General features: G+C 34.6%; 1 protein-coding gene across 1 annotated transcript in view; it reads left to right on the plus strand.

Moving 5' to 3' along the window:
- The window catches only part of KIF21A (kinesin family member 21A), a 123,945-nt gene that overhangs the window by 30,654 nt on the left and 72,692 nt on the right, over nt 1-20,599 (plus strand). The window contains exons 2-9 of the mRNA XM_042781289.1: nt 458-607; nt 1,457-1,591; nt 2,095-2,262; nt 4,873-4,988; nt 8,980-9,175; nt 9,579-9,768; nt 10,122-10,185; nt 18,404-18,607. Coding sequence (XP_042637223.1) covers nt 458-607; nt 1,457-1,591; nt 2,095-2,262; nt 4,873-4,988; nt 8,980-9,175; nt 9,579-9,768; nt 10,122-10,185; nt 18,404-18,607 — 1,223 coding nt within the window. The remainder of the gene's footprint in view (nt 1-457; nt 608-1,456; nt 1,592-2,094; nt 2,263-4,872; nt 4,989-8,979; nt 9,176-9,578; nt 9,769-10,121; nt 10,186-18,403; nt 18,608-20,599) is intronic.

The following is a 20,599-nucleotide window of genomic DNA, read 5'->3' on the forward strand; positions in this document are numbered from 1 at the left end:
GTAGTGATACTGCCTCGGAAACCCAAGGAGGGGTTGCTATGAGTCGGGGCCGACTCGACGGCAAAACAACAACAACAACAACAGTGAAAATTGTTAAAATTTTGTCTAAGCTTAAACTTTATCTATATTTGGCACACATTTCTCAGTTTGCTTCTATTTGTAAGGATTTCTGTATCTCTTGCAAAGTATTACCATTCCATTTTAGCTGGTCCTCTACTCATCAATCATGAGTAAGTCATTTACTTTTCTTAGTTTTGTAAATAAATCTGACATTGAGTTCTATTTGGAATATTAATTGTTTATCAGTTTTTGTATCTTATTTTGAAGAAAATAAGTGCCATTCTGAAGGAATATAAAAATTTCCTAATATGTCTGATATGTCACATTATACAGTATGTACTAAGACAGCTATGAGGCAATTTCTACTAAAATTAAAGTTCATATTTCTTTTTGATAGCTCTATAATGAAGAGGTTCTTGACCTGTTTGATACTACCCGTGATATTGATGCAAAAAATAAAAAGTCAAATATAAGAATTCACGAAGATTCAGCTGGAGGGATTTATACTGTGGGAGTCACAACACGTAATGTGAATACAGAATCAGAGGTAACATTTATGTTATAGTTAAAATAGAACATGTTTACCTTATTTTAAATAGTCAGCTTTGCTAATGGTATACTTAAGAGCAATATATGAAATTTGTATTGTTAAGCATATCTGTTGCGGTTGAGTCGATTCTGATTCGTAGTGACTCGAAAAGACAAGGTAGAATTGCCCCATAAAGTTTCCAAGACTCCAATAGCAGATTGCCACATCCTTCTCCCATGGTACAAATGGTTGGGTGAGAACCATCTCAGTTAGCAACTGAGCACTTAACCACTGTGCCACCAAGACTCCTTCCTTAAGCATCACAGGGAGTTAGAATCGTAACTTATTATTGTAATTTCTTTTGTTATCAAGATTTTATTAAAAGTGTCTAGGCTATGATAAAATCAGTACATTCATGGTAGCATCAGAAGAATCTAAGGCACTATATGGATAGTTTTCTTTCACAGCTAAAGAAAGGATTAGACAAAGGTGAAGGATGAGAAACACAATCCTCTGTCATAGATGTAGGACTGTATCATTCCTCCTAAATGAAGACTGTTAAGAAAAATTACCAAAAAAGTAGTTCAACAGAAGATATAGAAGAGCCTGAGTAATTCAAATCACTGCTCAGTTTGTAGCAGTGTTCTACTGTAAAAGTTTTGGAATGGAAGCTGCAAATGTCAGCAACTGGAAAACAATGGTGTCTTAGTATGGTCTCTTATTGAAAAAATAATACACTATTATACTGAGAAGTTCAGCTAAAAATGTGCCTGTAACTAAAAGAATAGTATGAAAATCCACATATTTTATATCTTTTATTGAGTTGTATCTTGTTCAATAAAGCACTTCTTCATTCTTCCTTTTCAGATGATGCAGTGTTTGAAGTTGGGTGCTTTATCCCGGACTACTGCCAGTACCCAGATGAATGTTCAGAGCTCTCGTTCACATGCCATTTTTACCATTCACTTGTGTCAAACCAGAATGTGTCCCCAAATAGATGCTGTGAGTTACTAGTTCTCATTTTAAACTTTTAGACTTCATCTCCCTAAAATCACATGAATACCAAGAGAGTACATTTCAACTAAGTTTGTTTAATCATTTCTTTTCCTAATGAAGTATGTTCTGATCCTATTTATACTAAAGGTGGAGAATCTTGTCAGATTTTGAAACAAATTGGATTTGTGTCTGCAAAAACCAGAAAGCATGTTGTAGCCGTATGGTGATGGATGTAGTCACCTGATGCCCTTTGCTTTTCAGGAGTAATACGTTACTGGTTTCCATCATCAACATAAGCAAATGTCAGTTGGTAACAGTGGTGTTATGACCTTCTAGCTTCTTTCTTTGTCTAAGATTTTAATTGCCAACAGATATTTCTGCATTTATATTCATTTGGTGACATACCTTTTTCTGTGGCTGTATCTATATATTTGGGATGAAGGCAGAGTGGGTTTGGAGTTTTATTGTCACATTAATAAAATATTTTCAATTATTTGCTTCAATTGCAGGAAAGTATGACTGATAATAAGATGATTTCTGAATCATCACAGATGAATGAATTTGAGACCCTGACTGCAAAGTTCCATTTTGTTGATCTGGCAGGATCAGAAAGACTGAAGCGTACTGGAGCTACAGGCGAGCGGGCAAAAGAAGGCATTTCCATCAACTGTGGACTGGTCAGACTAAAGCTTTGTGCTGTTGTCCTTTTCTGTTTTTTAATACATAATATCCCAAATAAAAATCCTCCTGCACTGAGCTGAGAAATAAAAGGTGTAATGAATTTGTGACTAGTGTATTGAATGTCTAATCTCACATTTGTAGGCTTTTTTTGTTCTTTTCACATTGTAGGTTTTCTTCACTTGTGATACTTTAGTTGGATTTCATTTTATGATATGTGCAGAAACTTATATCTAGAAATTATTTAAAACTTTTTCCACATTTAAAAAATATAGTCAAAATCAACATTTAATATTATTTTAAATATGTCATGGGATAAGACTTTTTCAAAGTAGCTTTTTGCTAATATTTTACAACAGTCGTTTTATCGATTTGGAGAATTATTATCAAATTTTTTTCATAATGATTGTTTTAAAATGATAACAATAAATAACAGCACACTGCTGTCAAGTTGGACCCAACTCATAGCGACCCCTACTTGGTTTTCCAAGGTGGTATCCTTACGGAAGTAAATTGCCCAACCGTCCTTCCAAGAAGTGGCTAGGGGGTTTGAACCGCCAGCCTTCTGGGTAGTAGTCAAATGCCTTAGGCACTACACCTTTCCTAAATTATGTTAGAAATTAACTTTAATACCATGCCACCTAGTGGTATTTTGATTGGAAAACACCTTGTGATTGAGTTAACATAAAGGTTGTTTTACAGAAGAAAATGTTTTAAAGCAAATTTCTGTGTAGTATAGCTTTCTTTTTTCCACCTTTTTTTCTTTCATTGTGGTGAAAACATATACACCAAGACATTAACCAATGTAACAACTTCCACATTTACAGCTCAGGGACATTGATGACATTTTTCATGTTGTGTCACCATTGTTGCTACCCTTTTCTAAAATAGTCTACCACCATTGGCATAAAGTCAGTGCCCCACAAACAAAAGCTTCTCCTTTCCCCCTCCCTCCTACCCTGGTCAGCACTAATAACTTTGGTATATATATATATTTTTTGTTGTCGTTGTTGTTATGTGCCGTCAAGTCGGACCCGACTCATAGCAACCCCTCCTTGGGTTTCCAAGGCAGTATCACTACGGAAGTAGATTACCCCATCTTCCTTCCGAGGAGTGGCTCGTGGGTTTCAACCGCCAGCCTTCTGGTTAGCAGTGAAGTGCCTTAGCCACTATGCTACTAGAGCTCCTATATATATATATATATATATATATATATATATATATATATATATATATATAAAATTAAAAAAAATCTATCTAGCAATTTCTCCTTCCTTCCAATTTACCCCCATCCCAGGTAACCAACAAAGAAAATTTCCTTTCATATATAAACCTTTTTTTTCTTTACAATTGTGGACTAATACAGTATTTGTCCTTCTGTGATTTGTGTAGTATATGTATCTTGTCTTCATTTTTAAATTGCACATTTGTTCCTGCATAAAAGTAATGGCATCCCTAAACTTTTGTGATCCTGACAGCATCAAGGCATGTGTTTTCTGCTTTGCTTTTCTCCCCATTGTGCTGCAGCTGGAGGCTCCAACCATATGGTTCCTTTTCTGACATTGCCCACTGTTTCTGTGTAATTGTGACTTTTTTGTGGGGCATTATCAATAGAGGCCCATTAGAGAGATCCCGATCTCCTAACTCCAGTACTACCATATGGTTGAATGTTGTATTAAATGGCATGGCTTGGATCCTGAACTTTGTGTGTTGTTTTGAGTTTCTTAGGAGATAAAATAATGCTGGTCAGGAAAAGACAAAAGCCTATTTAGGACTTAAAGTGTTTTGAGACACAGCTCATGGAGTTTCATTGTGACCAGTGCTTAAGACTGTAGTCTCTGCAAGAGATACCAAGATAGTGTGATACTAATGTCACTCCTTGCATGATCCATTGGCCCTAACAGAGACATGTTTCTGGATGTTTCCATTACTAAAGGATTGTATGACCAGTGATAGTAGGAAAAACAGTAGAGGGAACAGGTAGGAGTATTATAGTTGAAGGAAATTCTGTTTTCCCATAGGGAACTACATTGCAACAAGACAATGTTATGAAACTATTAAATTAACTAAACATTCATTTATTTGTTGAGTTGAAGAGCATTTACAGTATAAACTGAGAATTTTCCAGGAGCATACTTGATGTCCTTATCATTCTAGAGATGGTTAGAGGTTTTCAATCTTACCAAAACGAAACTCACTGCCATCGAGTTGGATCCTACTCAGCGACCCCTCCTTGGGTTTCTGAGGCAGTATCACTACAGAAGTAGATTGCCCAATCTTCCTTCCGAGCAGTGGCTGGTGGATTAGAACCGCCAGCCTTCTGGTTAGCAGTCAGATGCCCTAGGCACTATGCCATTTATTTCTGAACTAAATCTTTGCAAAATAATATAATTATTTGTGAGTTATGGTTTAAGTGGTACCAGATATTAGTAGTTAATACAGAAAACTTTGAAGTTTACTTGATACTTTAAAATCTAAATATAAAGCAAAATTGAACACAAATGTTTTCAATTCCTATCATTCTCTGTGTCATTTTCTATAAGCTTTTTTCTATTAAAATTCCTGTAACTAGTAAATTTGTATCATTTCCCTTTCTTTCTTTCCTTTAGTTGGCACTTGGCAATGTAATAAGTGCATTGGGAGACAAGAGCAAAAGGGCTACCCATGTCCCCTACAGAGACTCCAAGCTAACAAGACTACTACAGGATTCCCTTGGGGGTAATAGGTATGCATAATTGATTATTCTCTATATTCCTGAGTTTCCATCATTCATTATTTTGTAAGTTTGTAAGGTGATTTTATTATAAAACAAATTAATAGAATGAGAAACTAATAATTATTAAATATCTGAAACATGAATGATTTTTGCATGTTCTCATCTCAATCCTTATAATATATCTCTTGAGGGTGGTGTTGTTATTCCTATTTTATAGATAAAGAAAATAAAGATTCAAAGAGGTTTAGTAATTCATTCAAAGTCACTTAGTTTGGAAATGAAGTCTCTAATATGTGCTTTTTCTACTATACCATGTTTTCTGCAATAACTGATTGGTATCTAAACCAAAAAACCAAAACTCACTACAATCGAGTGGATCCCGACTCATAGCAATCTTCATTGGGTTTCCAAGGTGGTAAATCTTTATGAAAGTAGATTGCCCTGTCTTCCTTCTGTGGAGTGGGTTTGAACCGCCAACACTCTGGTTAGCAGTCAAATGCTTTAGGTACTTCATCACCAGAGCTCCTTGACTGGTATCTAGTAGACACCTAATAAAATTTTGTTGAAAAGAAAAATGTCCTCTAAGTAATCACAAAGTAATTTAAATAATTTATTGATGCTTTTCTGCAAAGTCTACTGAAAATTCAAACTTTTCTATATGTGGAAAAACTTTTTTTTTTAAAACATCAACTGAATGAAAATGTGTTTTTTGGTTATTAAGTTTGTCATTATCACTGATATTCCCCCTTTTGCATACTTAGCAGCACTCTGATATGTTATATCAGCTGAGCACATCCTTTTGTTCATGCATTTCCCTCTTATAAAGTTCAACATTTAGATTACAAGTTAACATTACAAGTTGGAACATTTTTGGCTTTTGAATTTAAGCATGGCACAATTGAACAAGTTACAAAGAGCCGCAGCAAATTTATTTTACTGTATTTTTAATAGTCTAACAAATTATATTTACTGAAAAGGTCATTGGATGTAGTACAATGATCTAGTAATTAAATTTGCAAGCTTTCATTTTGAAAACTATGTGAAGAATTTTGAATAATGTTAAATCTGTTTAGGTTTGAAATCTGTTTGGTTTATAAAGTTTTGTTTTATAAATAAAAGCGTTTTTATGTTTCTTCTTTTTATGTAATACTGGCATTGTCTTAATTCATTTCTCTTCCAGCATATCCTATACATACAGTTTTGCTTCCAGTATTGCATATTTCTTACTTTTCTTCAATTTTTTAGTCTGCTCTTCAATATCAATCTGAGTCTTATTGTAGTAGAAAAAAATTGTGTTTTTTAAGCCATACCTAAAAATTTTCAAGTTTTCTATATTATGGCCATTTTCTGTTACTTACTTTGTAACTAAAAACCAAAGCAGAGATGATAAGTAATCTCTTCCTCACAGATATCAATACTTTTGAAAGTTTGCTTGCTATCTGATCAGTTTATTTAAGATATTTTCACTATGGGTCTTGAATTCTCTTGAGTTTTATATAGGCTACCACTGAATAGTCTCAGATATTCTCCACCTGTTTTTGAGTGATAACTCCCCCCCCCAGGAGATGACCCTTTCTGATTCCATCCTTATTAAGCCTCAATTCTTGCTTAGAATGTCAGGATTGATATCATAGTTATAAAGCATTGTACTTGATTTAAGCTATGGAGCGCAAACTACCTTCATTTTGTGAAGTTTATACAAGTTAAACTTAAATTAAAAAGTAGTTGATATATTTTTGGAAACAAGCTGCATATATTTATGTGCATAATTTAGTGACTTTAAAAATCAACCTGACTTTCATATATTTATAATGCTTAATATACCATTTTAACACATTCATAGCAAAAATTCTGGGAAATACAAAAGTATAAAGCATGAATAAAAATCCTTTTTATTTCTGTTACCTAGAGGTAACTTCTGTTAATATTGTGATGTATTTCCTCACAGGAATATAATATAATATAATATAACATAATATAATATAATATAATGTAAAAAAATATAACAATATAACATAATAAAATATTTTGATGATATAATTTTCTTTAAAACAAAATTAAGTGTTTTTATACCAACTTTTAAAATAACCAGCCTTAATATTTTCTTTGGATTTTTTTTTTATAAATACAACTAGTAATTTATATCTTTTGGGTTTCATTTACTATATATCTTTTCCCTATGTAGGTAATCTTGGCCAGTTCCACACATTCTTGACTTTCATCATTCTCCTTTGATTCTAGTGCTTCTTGAGATATTTGTGAAGGGTGTTTTTTTCCCCCTTTGATTGCACCATTTGTGACTCACCATGTGCATTTGAGAACACTTGAATTGATCACAATGTGATGAATCCATTGATTAAAGCAAGCTTAAATGCTGTAAAAATTTCTGCAATGTGTAGTCTTAATTTCTATACTTATCCCATTGTGGGATGCCATGCACTGGCACTAGTCTGGGCACCACACTTCCAGTAGTCCTGCCCTTATCAGCATCTATAATCCTTACTCTGACTTGTTTACCTTGTCTTCTTCACTAAAAGAGAGAGCTAGAGAGGCGTGAATTATAACTGTCTGACCCCCATTATGTATACATAATAAATATGTGATACATACCAAGAACAATTACTAATGATGTAATATGTTCCAAATATTGTGTAATATGTTTAGAAGTACCCTGATGAATAAAACTTGATGATCCTTGATCTCTAGGAGTTTAGAGTCTAAGAGGTAGGGGCTAAGACAATTTCAATATAATAATAATAATAATAATAATGTAATGAATAGAAAAAAGGTAAAGAAAGGATGTGAGGAAGCACAGAGAAAGGGTTCAGTCAAACTGAGTGTTAGATTCTTGGACTACATAATACCTGAGTTGAATTTTGAATAATAGTAGGAATAAGGGTGAATAAAGATGAGCAAGAGCTGGTATAGTGAAAAAGCTGGGTGGATTGGGCCACTTTTTAAAAGAGGCAGTATGAGTGCTATGTTAAGATTATTGGGGAAAGGCTAGAGTTGAAGTAGGGACTAGGTTAGGAGGCTATAGGTTTAGTATTGATTAACTCTGGGCTTCCTATCAGTGTGCGTACTTATACCTTCTTGAATTACCTTGTGGATTCCCATTGGAATGTCTTTCTCACAGACATAATATCTGGAACATACTAAGCATTCTACTATTTTATTCATTGGTTGGTAAAGCAATTTATCATGACCATAAATTAATGTTTCCCATTTTACTGTGTAATTTGTCAAGAAACTCTGATTGTTTAATCATACATAAATATTGTTATATTATAAAACCTAAGTGTACAACTATTCCTCTTCAGGCATGATTGGATTTTGTGTAAAATCCTTTGCTGACCTCAAAAGTTAGGATATCAAAAAAATAAAAGTTAGGATACAAGTGATTAAATAAAAGGAAGAAAAATTTTAAATCCTAAAATAATAAGTGAAACCCAAGGAGGGGTCGCTATGAGTCGGGTCTGACTCGAGGGCACATAACAACAATAACAACAAAATAATAAGTAAATAGTAAAAGGAATTATTTTAAATTTTTAACTTATCATAATATAGATAGATTAGATTTTAGAATTATTCTGTATATACTACTTCAAAAAATTTTAAGAAAGAAGCAAAACATAAATGTATGTGCTTGTGGTTTCTTAAGGCATTATTGGTTAAAGAGGGATAATGTAAATTCATTTTCCCCAACTTAAAAAAAAAAAAAAAACAAAAAAACATTGCTACAGAGTCAGTTCTGACTCATAGCAACCCTATAGGCAGGGTAGAACTGCCCCATATGGTTTCCTAAGTAAACAAAATCTTTTTCCTTAAGTTAGTCTTAAACCATAGGGTTATAGATCTGCTTCTATTTTTATAAACTTAATAGCAACAATCTTTGGTGTCTTGAAAAGATGATACTCAAAGAGCAGGAGTTTCAAAATGATTATTTTTAGTTTTCTATTTCTTTTTATCTGTAAATCTAATTATACTTTGTAATTTCCAGCCAAACAATTATGATAGCATGTGTCAGCCCTTCAGACAGAGATTTTATGGAAACTTTAAATACCCTGAAATATGCCAATCGAGCTAGAAATATCAAGAACAAGGTAATGGTCAATCAGGATAGAGCTAGCCAACAAATCAATGCACTCCGTAGCGAGATCACACGACTACAGATGGAGCTCATGGAGTACAAAACGGTAAGCTAATGAGTTTGACTTTGCATTTTATGATACACCTAAGGCTAGCATATTGTGAACACAAGGATGCCTTTTTGTTTCGGCTTAAATGTATGTGTCTGTGGAATTTCTTGACTATCATAATAGTGGCCTCCTTTCTTTGGAGATAGGGTTCTCCAGTCTTCCTTATGGGTAGCCTGTAATAATATTTTGTCTACCAACTTGACTAACCTCTTGTTCCAGCTCAGTTTATTTAGTGACAAATACACCATGGAGGGTTGTAGTAGAGGGAAAAGGATCTCTTTTGCTTCAGGGCTGGTAAGGTAAAAGACCTCTTATAGAATTGTATAGTCTGCTTTATCCATACATAAAAACGTGTGTATTTATGACTCCTTGACCAACAAGGAAACATTTTCTTTTCTAGGGTAAAAGAATAATTGATGAGGAAGGGGTGGAAAGCATTAATGACATGTTTCATGAAAATGCTATGCTACAGACTGAAAATAATAATCTGCGTGTAAGAATCAAAGCCATGCAAGAGACAGTTGATGCTTTGAGGACTAGAATCACACAGCTTGTTAGTGATCAGGCCAACCAAGTTCTTGCCAGAGCAGGTATGTATATAGGGCGGGATGAGTGAGCAGGGATTTTAGAGAGAAGGGAACATGCTTTGTGTTTATTAGAATATTTGAAGTAGAAATGCCAAAATGTATACAGTCTGTGATTTTAAGTTAAATGTTTAATGATTTTTATAATAAATGATTATATAAACAAAATATGCCCTTTACTCTATCATGTTATTTTACTGTCTGCTCATGTAATAAGAGTAGGAAATTTGCTGTAAGAATTGTTTTGTAAAGCATTATGTCATCATTTTGTCTCCAAAATGTCATTTTTCTTCTCTTGTTCTATTTTGTTTGACATCTTAATTTTAAGGAAATTCTTAATGTTTTATTTTATTTTACAGGTGAAGGGAATGAGGAGATTAGTAATATGATTCACAGTTATATTAAAGAAATTGAAGATCTCAGGTATAGTTCATGTTTTGTTACATAAAATGTATATGCTTGTTTTGGGGTTTTCAGAGCAGTAGTAGTATTGCTATTTGTTGAATTTATTGTTCTTCAAGTATTCAGAATGATATTGTAGTCCTTTAGTCAGGATAACTTTAGGACAGTAAGCCCAATGATGTCACATTCCAATGCCTTTACTACACTCTCTTCCTATATTAGCTTCCTGTGTTATTCTCCTATTCTTATTGTTATCCCTGTTAGTATTGATTAACTTTGGGCTTCCTATCATTGGAAACTTACCCAACCCAACCTGACATACAAGATGTTGTTGTTGTTGTTGTTGTTATGTGCCATCGAGTTGTACCCAACTCATAGCAACCCCTCCTTGGATTTCTGAGGCAGTATCACTATGGAAGTAGATTTCCCAACCTTCCTTCCGAGGAGTGGCTGGTGGGTTTGAACTGCCATCCTTCTGATTAGCAGTCATGTACCTTAGGCTATGCTACCATTAATGTTTGTAAAGTTGTCTTTGGTGACTCTCCTCCCTGTGCCTCTCCCCCGACCATTTGGGAAAAGAGCAACATCTATAGATCACCTTTGGTTTTCCCTTCTGCTTTTTCAGCTACTTTTTATGTATAGATCATGTCATCCCTACCAATTTCCCTACCTCTCTCTGATACATGCATTCAGTACATACATTATATCTGGTGCATTCATTCATTCACATTTCATGTGACATACCACATGTTCTCATTATATGCCAAGCACCATTCCATGGGTTTGGGACAAACATGACATGAGCAAAGGGTTCATAGTGTAGGTAGGGAGATATACATAAATAAAACTACCAAACTCACTGCCATGGAGCACAGTAAGAAATGGAATGATGGAATTTAGTAAAATAAATGTCCATGCTTCGAGTGGGAATGTGGAGGAGAGTGCTGAGCAAAGCAGGGGGAACAGGAGTAGGAAAGAGGATCATGTACACTAATCATTTCTGTATTTTCAGGTTCTGTAGTTTGCCCTTTTGACTGAGCTACCTACTTTCTCTGGAAGTAAAACTGCAGTTAGTCCCATGGAGAACATCTAAGTAGCTCAAATCCCTCTTCTGTTACCCATTTGCAGGGAATAACCAAGTAGGGAACATGGTCATTTTTCACACCTACTATAATACTTTCCTATCTTGTATTGTGTTTCTTTTTCCTCTGTCTTCCTCTGGCTAGTCTATAGATTCTCAAAGTGAGAATACTGTCTTCACTGTTTCTTACTCCAAAAGGCAGACTGGATCCCATGAATGTTTCAAAAAGTAAAAACAAATAAGGCATCCTGATGTTGTAATAGATGAAGTCACTTAACTCTCTCTGTCTCTCTGTCTCTCCCCCCCCCCCAGTTTGGTCTGTTTTAAGTGCTGGTTCTGCTGGAATGCTTAGACCCCTTCCTAAGCTTATTTTCCAAGCATTACCCTTTTGGCTTCCCTTGGGGCATTGGGTCCTGGTTCTGCTCAGCAGCCAATCTGGACTTGCAGTTTCTATCCTGTCTTTCTCTGCCTATTAGACCCCATGCTTACTGTTCCTGAAACACAACTGATTTCTTTGCCTTTTCTTTACTAGAGATTGTTTTCCTGCTGCTACCTGCTTCTCTTTATCCTTTTTATATTAAGGCTGATTCTATACTCAAATTCTTGTGCTCCATTCCATCTCTCCATTCTGTTATATACTAAGGCCATTCCTAGACTTGATCTCACTATTGCGACAAATGACTAGTGTCATGTTTCCTGGAAAACTACCTGGATCATTTTCACTTCTACTGGAAATAACATCTAGTATTTTCCTTCTTCAAGGTCTTGAGTTAAGACTGTTATTAAAGCCATTTGCAGAATAGAAATGACTCTCATAGGTCCTGAGTTCCACATCTGAACATATCTTTCTTGGTAGATTTCCCAACCTTCCTTCTGAGGAGTGGCTGGTGGGTTTGAACTGCTAGCCTTCTGGTTAGCAGTCAAGGTTAGGTTAGGCTAATAGCTTGTTTCACTTTTCCAACTTTTCTTTTATGGCTCTTTAATTAGGTGTGGCCCATACCTGTAGAACTGAAATTTATAATTTAAAAATAAATTATGTATGTGGTAAGCATAAATGAGCCTTGAATTCAAATTGGATTACTGGGGTTGCAATTTAAGCTTCTGTTTATTAATAAAGTATGTGACATTGGCTTAGATTACCTAACATCTCTGAACTTTACTTTATCTGTAAAAATGAGATATCTGCTAATTTCAGAGTTATTATGGAACTCAAATAAACCATTAGGAGGTAAAATTCTTAAATTGAAGTGTATGGTAAGGATCTGAAGTGTTATTGTTATTTAGATTCAGGCTCTCACATTCTCTTCTTATATATTAAATCCAAATCCATTTTGTATCTCCATTAAAACTTATCCCAAGAAGGCATTTATTCATTGCCCCTTAAACTTAAGACTGATGTATTGCCACTTGGGAATATTTACATTTGCCATATTACTCTAGTTGTAAAATAATAGTTACATTTTAATACAACTACATATCATATTATGTATGAAATAATAAGGATCACAATTTGATATATCTTTGTACTTTTCTTGGTTTAAAAATTTTGTAGAAAATTTTGGAAATATAGGAAAGTTAAATTAAAATCACCCATTGTCTCATCATTCCAAGAACTAATGTTAACGTGTTGATGTATATATTTTTCAATATATTTTTTCAACGCATATTTTAATGAAATTGACATCAGAATGTATATATTGCTTTTTAACCTGTTCTTTGAAATGTAATAATATACTATGAATATTTTTCAATGTTGTTAAATATTTTTCTAAAGTGATTTTTGCATAGCTCCATATACTACTACCTTGTAGTTGTAATTGATTTATTTAACTTATGTCCTACTGTTAGATAATTATATTTTTTCTAGCTTTTGACAAGAATAGTTATTTTTAAAATAAATTTTAGTCAGGGGAGCTTTAAATTCATTATATCATTAATCTTTATAACAATTCTAAGTAATAATAATTATAAGCCAGTTGCTGTCATGTGGGTTCTGACTCATGGCAATCCCATGTTTCAGAGTATAACTGCACCACACAGTTTTCAGTGGTCATGATCTTTTGGAAGTAGATTGTTAGTCCTTTCCTCTAAGCAGCCTCTGGGTGGATTTGAACCACAAACCTTTTGGTTAGTAGCTGAGTGTTTAATCATTTACACCATCCAGAGACTCTGTAACAGTCCTAGAAAAGTACATTTTATTACTATTCTGCAGCGGAAAGCATAGAGCGTTTTAGGGACTAATTGCTCAAGAACCAGCTAGTGACAGAGATGAGATGCAAACCTTCACTCTATTCTTTCCCAAGGAAACACTTCACTGCTTAATCTCCTATCAAGTAGTATGTAGGCAACAAATGGGTACTTGGGTGAATGGGAAGAGAAAGAGAAGGAAAGAAGATATTATTATTAAAGCTCATTCAAAAAGCAGGTTCTGTGGAAGTGAGTAAGAAGTTCTGGTAGTGCAGTACCAAAGGCATTTGACTGCTAACCCGAAGGTTGGCGGTTCAAACCTACCAGCTGATCTGTGGATTGAAGATGAAGCAATCTACATCCGTAGAAGTTTACTACCCTACAAACCTAAAGGCAGTTGGTATGAGTCAGAATTGACTTGATGGCAGTGGATTTGGTCTTTTTTTTTTGGTGGAAGTGAGCAAGGAGCCCTGCAGGCTCAGTGGTTAAGTGCTTGGCTGCTAACCAGAAGGTCAGAGATTCAAATACATTAGTGGCTCAACAAGAAAAAGATGTGGCAATATACTCCTGTAAAGATTATAGCCTAGGAAGCTCTATGGGGCAGTTCTATTCTGTGCTATAGGATTGCTACAAGTCTGAATTCACTTGACAGTAACACAGTTTTGGTTAATGGGTGGAGGTGAGCTTTAAAGGTTTCTGCCATTATCATCACCAAGGCTGAGGATACAATGAACATATCCTTCCCAAATGCAAACTTTTATTTATTTATTAACATTTTATTGTTCTGTAGGTGAAAGTTTACATAGCAAATTAGTTTTTAATCAATAGTTTATACCAAATGCAAACTTCTAAAATGAGACAATAAAAATACCTCAAGTTGTCAGATTATTTTATAAATTAACCAAATAAAAGACAGGTCCTTATTGTTTTAGCTTATTTATTATACTTTTATTCATTCATAAAACTCAAAAACTCACTGCCATTGAGTCAACTCTGACTCATAGCGACCCCCCCCCCCTTGCATTTCTGAGGCGGTATCTCCATGGAAGTAGGTTGCCTAATCTTCCTTCCGAATTCATTCATAACATTTACTACATATTATGTATGCAGGCTTTGTGCCTTTTGTTGATTCAATTTCAGCTCATACTGTCCCTGTAATACAAAGGACAACTGCGCATAGGGTAGCCATGGTGATAATCTTAATGGGATAGAATACCACATTTTTCTCCTGTGGAGCAGTGATGGGTTCAAAATGCCAACCTTTCAGTTAGCAGTCAACCACTTCAACACTATGCGACTACGACTGCTTGGCTTTGTGCTAGATATCGAATATAGGGAAAAGTGTGGAATATTGTTTGCCCTTTGCTATTGTTAGGAGCTCTGGTAGCATAGTGCCTGAGGCATTTGACTGCTAACCAGAAGGCGAGTGGTTCAAACCCACCAGCCACTCCTTAGAAGAAAGGTTGGGCAATCTACTTCTGTAGTGATACCATCTCGGAAACCGAAGGAGTGGTCGCTATGAGTTGAGTCCTACTTGACAGCACATAACAACAACAACAACAACAACAACAACATTGTTTGATACTTAAAATTTTTAACTTTGAGTTTTTATAGTTAGGTTAGGTTCCCTCTCAACTGAAAAGAAAAATAACTGTATTATAATTTTTCTTCAAGCAATCTTAAGTCAATTAATCTGGAAGTTTGTACATAGCTATTTGTGGTTATTGTTAGGTGCTGATGATTCACATCCAACTCATAGTGACCCCTGTGTACAATAGAATGAAACAGTGCCTGATCCTGTGTCATCCTCACAATCCTTGCTATACTTGAGCCCATTGTTGAAGCCACTATATCACTCCATCTTGTTGAGCGTCTTCTGTTGTTTTGCTCACCCACTACTTTACCATGAATGATATCCTTCTCCAGGTACTGGTCCCTTCTGACATGATTAAGATAAATGGGACAAAATCTGGCCATTCTTACTTCTAAGGAGCATTCTGGTTGCACTTCTTACAGGACAGATTTGTTCATTCTTCTGGCAGTCCATGGTATTTTCAGTATTCTTCACCAGCACCACAATTCAAAGGCATCAACTTTTCTTTGGTCTTCTTTATTAATTGTGCAGCTTTCACATACATTTCAGGTGATTGAAAGTACCATGGCTTGGATGAGGCACACCTTAGTCTTCAAAGTGACATCTTTGCTCCTTTAACACTTCAGACAGGTCCTTTACAGCAGATTTACCCAGTGCAGTATAGCATTTCATTTCTTGACTGCTGCTTCCATGGGTGTTGATTGTGGACTCAAGTAAAATGAAATCCCTGACAACCTCAATCTTTTCTCCGTTTATCATGATGTTGCTTATTGATCCAGTTGTGAGGATTTTTGTTTCTTTATGTTGAGATGTAAGACTATATTCTTTGTACATCATCATTATTGATGATGCTTCAAGTCCTTTTCACTTTCAGCAAGCAAGGTTGTGTCATCTGCATATTGCAGATTGTTAATGAGTCTTCCTCCAATCCTGATACCATACTTGTCTTCATATACTTCAGCTACCCAGATCACCATACTGAATAAGTATGGTGAAAGAATACAACACAAAAGCACATCTTTTCTGATTTTAAACCATGCACTATCCTCTTGTTCTGTTCAAATGACTGCCTCTTGGTGTGTACAGGATCTTGATGAGCACAAGTAAGTGTTCTGGAATTCTCATTCTTCTCAAGATTATCCATAACTTGTTATGATCCACATATTTGAATGCATTTGCATAGTCAGTAAAACACAGGTAAATACCCTTTTGGTATTCTTTGCTTTCAACAAAGATCCATCTGACATCAGCATTGATGTCATTCATTCCACATACTCTATTGAATACAGCTTGCATTTCTGGAAGTTCCACGTTAGTATACTGCTGAAACCATTTTTAAGTTATCTTCAGCAAAATTTTACTTGTGTGTAATAGTAATGATATTGTTTGATAATTTCCACATTCTGTGGGATTATCTTTCTTTGGAAAGGGCACAAATATGAAGCCAGTTGGCTGGCCAGGTAGCTGTCTTCCAAATTTCTTTGTAAAAAAGTATTCGTCTCCAGCACTGCATCCATGTGTTGAAACATCTAATGGGTATTCTGTTATTTCCTGGAGCCTTGTTTTTTGCCACTTCCTTCATTGCTGCTTAGAATTCTTCCTTCAAGACATTGATTCTTGATCACATGCTACCTCTTGAAATGGTTGAAAATCTACCTATTTTTTTAGTATAGTCACTCTATATTCCTTTCATCTCTTTTGATGCTTCCTGCATCATTCAATACTTTGCCCTTAAAATCCTTCAGTACTGCAGTTATAGGCTTGAATTTATTTTGCAGTTCTTCCCTTTTGGTTTTTAATAATTATAATAATTGATTTTGTCTTCTTGAGCTGCTCTTTGAAATCTTCCATTCCATTCTTTTATTTCATCATTTCTTCCATTTGCTTTAGCTACTCTACATTCAAGAGCAAGTTTCAGAGCCTCTTCTGACATACTTTTTTTTTTTTCTTCCTATTTTTTTAATGACCTTTGCTTTCTTCATGTATGATGTTCTTGATATCATTTCACAACTCATCTGGTCTTCAGTCACTGATGTTCAGTTCAACAAATCTGTTCTTCAGAAAGTCTCTAAATTCAAGTGGGCTTTAATCAAGGTCATATTTTATCTCTCATGGACTTGTTTTGATTATCTTCAACTTCAGTTATTACTTGCATTATGAACAATTGATGGTCCGTTCTACAGTCAGCTCCTAGCCCTATTTTGACTGAGGATATTGAGCCTCTCCATCACCTCTTCCCAGAGTTATAGTCTATTTGTTTTCTGTATATTACATCTGTCAAGGTCCACATGTATAGCCACAATTTAGACATTTTAAAAAACTGTGATTGTTTTTCTGCTCATATGTGACACCAGATATATAATGAAAGAATTTCATTAAACAGTATGTAGAACATTGACTTGAAATGTGTATTCATTTATATTATATATATTCTGCCTCTAGCTGGTTTCAGCAGTTTTATGAATAATTTTGGTAGACAATGAAAAAAACACTAGTTGACTATGCCTTTCAGAGCTTAATAGGGACAGATATTTTAGTATCTTCCTCTGAAATATCTGAATATATAATAAAGTGCTTAGTAATGTAGTGTTGAGACAGATGTAGCAGGTAGTATTTTCTCCTTGTAGCCCTGTCTCAATTACCATTGTGCCAAATTGACCCTGAAAATCTGTTATTGAAGATTTGAAATAGATAATTGTGTTCTTAATGGTTTAAATTAAATAGAATTAGTGGTTGGCCTAGAGCATTCTCTGTGCCTCCTTTTGTCAGAAGAGTGCAAGTACTTTTAGAAATTCATCATTCCTTGTTTTCTCATACTACTGACAGCACATAAATTATTCTCCTGTCATTATTAGGACTGCTTGAGCAAACAAAAGAATGTTTTCCGTTATCAAACTCAGGTTTCCTTGGAGATAGCGTCTTTTCCCACACCGTATTTAGGAGCCAGTGTCTGTCAGACAGTTAGGGGCAAATTAAACTACCTATTCCTGGCAAAGTTTTGGGAATGCTGTTATTGCATGATGAATGAGAAACTGAAATGAGAGGGACCATGCTGCTCATATATTTTATTCTTAAGTAATGTGTTAACAAAGCAAGGACAAAGCACGGTTTTTCATGGGTGGCCTATTGACTAGCATTAAAGTAATCTAATTCTCCCTGGTAGATATAGAATTCTTTTGAGCACTAAGCATGTGATTTCAGATTTATAATAATTCAGTCAGGGAATTAAAAAATATCCTAAATATTAACATTTGTGAGTACACTGATGGTGGTGAAAACACTTTGTAACATTGTTAAAATATATTTTAAAAGACTTTTTTAGCATGCAAAACAGCTCATTTCAAATGTTTCCTATTAAATATAATTTTATTCACTAGAGCAAAATTGTTAGAAAGTGAAGCAGTGAATGAAAACCTTCGGAAAAACCTGACAAGAGCCACAGCAAGATCACCGTATTTCAGTGGATCATCAGTTTTCTCTCCTTCTATCCTGTCCTCAGACAAAGAGACCATTGAAGTTATAGATCTAGCTAAAAAAGATTTAGAGAAGCTGAAAAGGAAAGAAAAGAAGAAGAAGAGAAGGTAGTATTATAAAATCATTGCTATATGAATTTCTTTTTCTTATTTTTAAGGATATTTTAATTTGCAATTATGAATATACAGTCTCATAAATATATTAATAAATGAAATACCATTTAAATTACCTGAAAAATATAATACATATTTTTTAATGTTTAGCTTTATTTGTGTATAAGAAAAGTGAATTTAATTGCAATTACAGGGTAATGAATTTTATTCGTATTATGACAAAGTAAAATTACTATTAGATATTATTTTATATTTGTCGAAGTAGCTGCTTTTGCATTCCTTTCATCTGGCTTTCCTGCAAAGCTTGCTGTATCATTACACTCAGTGTTTTCTTTTTTTTTCCCATTCTCTAATGCAATTAATACTCTCATGGATATTCTAATTCCTGTCTAGATTAGTTTAACTAAAGTCTAAAATAATCCATCAGAATGTCATTTAATGTCATTTGGTCTCTTAAATATTTTCTGCAGGGCTCCTAATCTGATTATGTGAAGGTTATTTATGTTACTTCAGACCTTCTAAATATTCCAAAATAGAGTTACTTAGCTATTTACCACTGTTCTGGGCAGTCTTTGCCTTGCATCCTGATAATAGCTCCCTCTGAAATCAACTGGGTGCAAAGAAGAGTAGGAACATGGAAACTTGACTACTTGTAATGTGTGAGAGTTTAAAGACTCATAAATTATTTACACAGTTGTACATGGATTCTATGGTGCAATCAGAGTACTTACTGAGAATATATTTTGAACATACCAGTCACATTAAAACAAAGCATTTTTGGCTAGATATTCAAACAGAGACAAAGCCCTCTTTTTGCCAAGTGATTTGTTATGGGGGAGAGCTTGTAGAATTAATGTTGACATTTAGTCTGCCTGCTGTTTTGCTCAGTTTATTTCAAAATTTATTTAGGTAACCAGGCATTTCTTCCTCAAACAGTCAGTTAATCAAAGTTATTGGAGGTTTAAATTCTTCAAATGAACTCTGGCTACATATCCTTGAATTTAAAAGGAATGATTAAAATAATTAAAGCAAGGAGTTGTATATCTATGGTTAGGAGGCATTGCAATAGAAATTGCATTCTTAAGATAGTAATGTTTTAATAGGTGTTTTTCATGGATGGCTGGTTATGGCAGTGTTAGGAATATAATGATTAGCTGTTCCCTTACAGAGGGCAATTAAAACTGAAATAATGATCATAGAATTAGTGAGACTAGGGTTATTCAGCATACTGCTTGAATGAACATGAAACTTTTGCACCTGACTTATCATTTACTTGTAAAATCCAAGTTGGTCCAAATGTCAAAGGGTATGACTTGTTTTCAAGGTTTAAGTGGCTTGTGTTCATGAATATTGAGTAAGTATAAGTAGGCATGAGAGCAGTCCTGGTTCATGAATAATAAATAAGTATAAGCACTTGGCTGTTAACAAAAAGGTCAGTGATTTGAACCTACAGCCTCTCCACAGAGAAAGATGTGGCAGTCTGCTTCCATAAAGATTATAGCCTTAGAAAACCCATGAGACAGTTATTCTATCCTATAGGGTTGTTTTGAGTTGGAATCGACTTGATGGCAACAAGTTGGGTTTTATTTTTATATAAGCAAGAATATATTTTTCAAGATCATAAGCTAATCTGCTCTTTCACTTTGAGGCAAATTTAAAGATGTTGCCTTAATCAGTTGTTAGCTATAAATAATGGAAAATAAATAGGGATCCCATTAGAAACCTGGGATCTTTTTGAGATTTGTACCATGTGGGTAGGTGCCCCTGTAAGGCTTGGTGCTGGGAGAGAGAAATCAGGCCAGTAGTGTTTTGAATTCAATCTAAGCTTGGTTCCTTTCAACAATGGACACCTAACAATTCCAAATTAATGGGCTTGAGTTAGGTTATTTTTGTGATAATTCAAGGTTTTAAGCACTTTTGACTGGTAAACAATATTAATGGAAAAAGTTTATTACCAATCAATCCCAACATCAAAATTCTATACAC

Source organism: Orycteropus afer, unplaced genomic scaffold (genome assembly GCF_000298275.1).
Source record: "Orycteropus afer afer isolate SDZICR_OR568_19922 unplaced genomic scaffold, OryAfe1.0 scaffold00100, whole genome shotgun sequence".
NCBI classification, from domain to species: Eukaryota; Metazoa; Chordata; class Mammalia; order Tubulidentata; family Orycteropodidae; genus Orycteropus; species Orycteropus afer.